The 4,851-nt window shown below is 48.2% G+C and overlaps 1 protein-coding gene across 1 annotated transcript; it reads right to left on the bottom strand.

The window, feature by feature from the left end:
• Window positions 1–306: 306 nt before the first annotated feature.
• Window positions 307–967, bottom strand: LOC116748937 (adenylate kinase 2, mitochondrial-like). The gene has a single exon (XM_032622639.1). It carries the CDS (start codon window positions 934–936, stop codon window positions 391–393), a length of 546 nt encoding a protein of 181 aa, XP_032478530.1. The 5' UTR covers window positions 937–967; the 3' UTR covers window positions 307–390.
• Between the last annotated feature and the right edge of the window lie 3,884 nt (window positions 968–4,851).

A 4,851-nucleotide genomic window follows, 5' to 3' on the forward strand; every position in this document is an offset into this window, starting at 1 on the left:
TTTCCGGCATTCCTGGGCTGACATGAGGTTCTGATAAAAGCTGAGGTCTTAGGGCACTGGCTTTAAAAAATATGGTCACCAGTCTGGAGTAAATGACAACGTGATTCCTTAGAAATAATACTGCATCTCCCTGTTTCTATTTATACCCTCCAATCAGTGTTTTAAAAAATCAATGTTTCCCTTTGCTTATACTTTTTAGGACTCCTACTCCATGGAAAAGAAATCACTTCACTACAGCACTGCTGCTCTTCCCATTCTCCTCTTGAGCCCTCACCAACCCTCCCTCTCCATCCTTACCCTGACCACCCCTCCCCTCTGCCCAGCACCTAAGAGCAGGGATCACACTGCAGGGTGATGAGCAGTGGTGCAGTCTCGCCTGGCATTCTGTTACTAGGATGTGGCTTTGGAGAAGGCTGCTAGGATGCTTGCAAACACAACGTCAGGGGTCTGGGATGCGTCGATGGCAGAGTGGATCCCCCGTTTACTGTAGTACTCCACCAGCGGGGCAGTCTGAGTGTGATAGGTCTCCAGGCGGATTTTCAAGGCCGCCTTATTATCATCCGATCGGCGGACCAAGGGTTCCCCGGTGATATCATCTTTCATGGGCTCCTTTGGGGGGTTGAGCTCCTCGTGGTAGGAACGGCCACTCTCGGGGTGAATCAGTCTTCCTGTGATTCTCCGCATCAGCAGAGAGTCTGGGATGCTGAAATCAATCACAGAATCAAGCTTCTCTTTCCTCTTCTCCATGAGGTCATCGAGCATTTCTGCCTGCCTCACAGTCCGAGGGAAGCCATCTAGAAGAAAACCACTTTTGCACGGAGGCGTCTCCAAATTCTTCTCAATGAGCTCCACGACCATTTCATCGCTCACCAGTTTCCCAGCATCCATAGTTGCCTTCAGCTTTTTTCCCAGCTCTGAGCCAGAAGCCCTCAGCATGTCCCCAGTAGCCAAATGGCAGACACAGAAGTTTTCAGTCAACTTGGGTGCCTGGATACCCTTGCTGGCTCTGGGCGGCCCCAGAAGCACGGCCCGGATGCCTTCAGGACACTTGAACACATTTTTAAAGCTGCGTTTGTCACAGCGTTGTGATTATTAATTAGGTTTCCTCCACTTTACAGAGAGCTCTTGTGAGAACAGATTTTCTCCCGTATCCTCAGTGCCCAGCACGAGCCCATTGGAACCTCAAAGCTCCTGCCGAAGTTCAGCGCTCAACTTTGGTGATACTGGCAGAGTGACAGTTAATGAGGTAAACTGAGGCAGAAGGCCAGTCTGATGGCCTTCTGTATCTTTTTAAAATGTTGACTGGGGTTAAATGTTTTTCACAGATGATAATGTCGTTGACACTTTTTCAGCTGCTTCTTTCCACTGGATAACTCTGTTTATAGTGGGTTAGCTCTTCAATAGCTTATTCATTTTTGTGTTTTCCATTTAAAAACATGGCTACAGGGCTTCCCCGGTGGCGCAGTGGTTGAGAGTCCGCCTGCCGATGCGGGGGACACGGGTTCGCGCCCCGGTCCGGGAAGATCCCACATGCTGAGCGGCTGGGCCCGTGAGCCATGGCTGCTGAGCCTGCACGTCCGGAGCCTGTGCTCCGCAACGGGAGAGGCCACAACAGTGAGAGGCCCACGTACCGCAAAAAAAAAAAGAAAAAAAGAAATAAAAACATGGCTACAGCCTCGTGTGCTGCAACACACAGACATATGGTTCGTTGCTAGGCTAAACCCAGACATCTGTTGAAGGCCAACCTAGGGCTGGTGTCCTAGGGCCATGCTTATCTGGGACAGGATGTCAGACAGATCATTTGTTCATAAGGAACAAAACCCGACTCCTACTAAAGTAAATAAAACAGACAGTGCAGGGAGGTCTCCCAGACAGTCACCGGTACAGCTCTGGGGACACACTTGTTGAACGGATGGATCGCCGTTTTGGAGTTCGTTATTCACGTGCCATCCCTGCATATGGCTGCTGCTTTCTGTCCCTCTTTCAGTGTGCCAATTCTGAATTCCTGGACAGAGGCTACGTCTGCATATTGGCTCATCTTGGTTTGAGAATCTATCCTGGACCCAAGAGTAGAGTCTCACAGGAGAGGAGCTACCCCTTCTAGAGGTCATGTTCAATAAAAATTAACCTGGAAGAAAAACTGGGAACTCCTCTACTTGCAAGGGAAGCTCATTCAGAAGCCACCACTTTCGAAGTAAGTAAGCTGGGACCAAGAGGAAGTAGACTAAAACTATCTAGGAGAACAAGGGCTTGGCAAAATCTAGGATCTATCTAGAGGACAGTAACAGGAAACAGAAATGGTTTCCCTTTGCAAAGTGCTCTTCTGTTTACAGAGCGCAGTCCTGTACACTGGCTGTCCAGTGAGTTTCCCGAGGTCGGAACTGAGTCTAGTTCAAATATGTATTCCCTCATATTCCTTTGTACCTTCCGGTATAAAGCAGGTGTCTGGCAAATGTCAGGCAGATGAATACATTTGGTCCTTCTGGTAATCTTGTGAGGCAGATGTGACATAAAATAGAACCACTTGGTGGTGAAGGAGGCAAAGGTTCATTGTAAATAAGTGATGTGCCCAGGCTCATACACGTTGCATACGATGAAAGCAGAACTCAAGTCTTGGACTTCTGTCTCCTGGCCAAGTGGTCTTTCCACGATACCATAAAGAAACGTGAACTAGCCTTAAAGATCAGGGAGTGTGAGAGAGAACATGATGATGGATGGAGAGGTGGGGTGCAATTGTGATGGATATTGCTGTTTTGACAAGATGCCCTTTAACTTCATTTCACCCCTTACCTGGTACACTTAGAATGGGAATTGTAAACTTTTACTGTAAGTATCTTGTTGTCTTTTTTCTGGGGAGGGGTACCCTAAAATGTCTTAAAGTGAAGGTGGAAGCTTAGTTTCATTCAAACAAATCTGCCCTCCACCTTCCGCTGGGCTCCTTACAAAGACTCCTCTTTAACACTTAGTGCCAGAGGGGACATCTGGTTGCATAGCTCTCCGGGGATTTCAAGGGCTTTGTTCAGAGCCAATTAAGCCCACCTGTTCCATCTCCCCCACCACACACCCCCCCCCCCCCCCACAGGAGCTGGAACAGGCAAAAAGGGTTAATGTGCTTTTCTAAAGCAGTGTTCCTCCAGCACTTATCAAATGCTACCCTCACATCTTCCCTGCCTCCCTCTATTAATGTTAACTAGGCAGGAAAGGCTTGATGTTGACTGAAAGGACTCAGGATTCCATTTGTGAGGAGCTGACAAGTAGAGAAAATTCATATATTATATGGCTGGAAGCAATAGCTTTTTCTCTAATTTGTTATACTGGTTCTTATCCATAGCTTTTGTCATTTTTTATTCCTCTTTTTTTTTTTTTAACTGAAGCGTTCCTATGTTCCAGGGCAAAGGTAGGCAGCCCGAAGCACCTTTCCATCTTGCTTTGTCTGTGGTGTTTTTAACGAGCCACTCTCTTGGAGTAAGGACTGTGCACTGCTGGGTGTCCTGACCTCCTTTCCCTTCCACCCTCTTGAACGTTCATTCTCCCAACCTGGAGAGAGTTTGCTCTATGGACAGATGCCTTTGATAGCACAGAACCCCTGCTGTGTGTGCACTGTGTTGTCTGCCACCCTGAGCATCCATGTTTCCTGAAAACGATGTTGAGAATTTAGCTGTCGTGGTGTCCCCCTCTGAGCTGCTTTGTGACTTAGCCTGTCACAGAGAGGATTTGGGAGAACGAGAGCTGCTGCTCCTAGGGTTTAGTGAGTTGTTCCTCTGGCAGAGAGGTTTAAATCGAAGTGGCGAAACTTCCTAAGACCCTCTTAAGAAAAATAGGGTGGTGGTTAATTTCCCTCGTGTTTTGAGAGCACTTCCCAGTTTTCCATTGGGGAACCACCCCCCACTTTCAGTCCATGTGTTGAAGTGGAGCTGGTCCCATTCCCATTTCCAACTGGGCAGTCCCATCCTCTTGGATATGGTGATTATTTCAAAACTGACCACATGGTCCAAGCTTGACCATTAAGAAACTGCTTTGCTGCTTTTGCCTTCCCTACATTTAGGGAAAGAGAGTCTCTCTCTTCCTGAAATTTCAGACTCTCGGGTCCATAAAAATGTAGAACTGCTGGGGTCATTTTTGCCACCATTTGAGCCCAACAGGAGAGAGCCATCAAGAGCTAGAAACATTGTCCTGATGAAATCATTGAGCCCCTGGATTTAGCCAAGCCTAAAGATGAATGAGACTCTGGACATCTCAATGATATGAGCACATCTCCACCTTGCTACCCCACCTTGCAAATTTTTGTGGCTGAAGTCAGTTTCAATGAGTTTCTGCCGTTTGTGGCAATAAGAGTCCTGATGGATACAACAGTGTTACAAGGGGGAGGAGACTGGGGGACAGAAGGAAGAGGTTTGTCCTCTGCTCAATCCCAGGGTTACTTTTCAGGGGGTGGGAAGGTCTGTCTGATTCCACAGGCCCGCTGGAGATCTCAGTCCTGGAGAATGAGTTCTAAGATTAGCATCTGGGAAGCAAGGGCTCAGGAAACTCTTCTCCCTGCCAGGGTGGGGGGTTAAGTCAAAGGTGCTGGGATTGGCTTCTCAGTGTGGTCTCCTAGAGAAGAGTCCCCTCTTAAAATGCACCTCTGTGGTATCTCTGTATTTAGGCTCTGAGAGCCCTGGCCTCATTGTCTCATACTGGATTGTCCCCTACCTTGAGACTGGTGTGATGAGGTGACCGTGGGCTGCCCTCCATGCAGGAGTGTCTCCTGTCCTCGGAGTGGACTGCAGGTGGTTAGTTTTAGGTGTGTGGGAGAAACACCACCTCTTCCCTCCTTTACCTTGGAGATCTCAGTTTTCCTGGTCTTAGGAA

This window comes from Phocoena sinus, chromosome 2, assembly GCF_008692025.1.
Source record: "Phocoena sinus isolate mPhoSin1 chromosome 2, mPhoSin1.pri, whole genome shotgun sequence".
Classification (NCBI taxonomy): Eukaryota; Metazoa; Chordata; class Mammalia; order Artiodactyla; family Phocoenidae; genus Phocoena; species Phocoena sinus.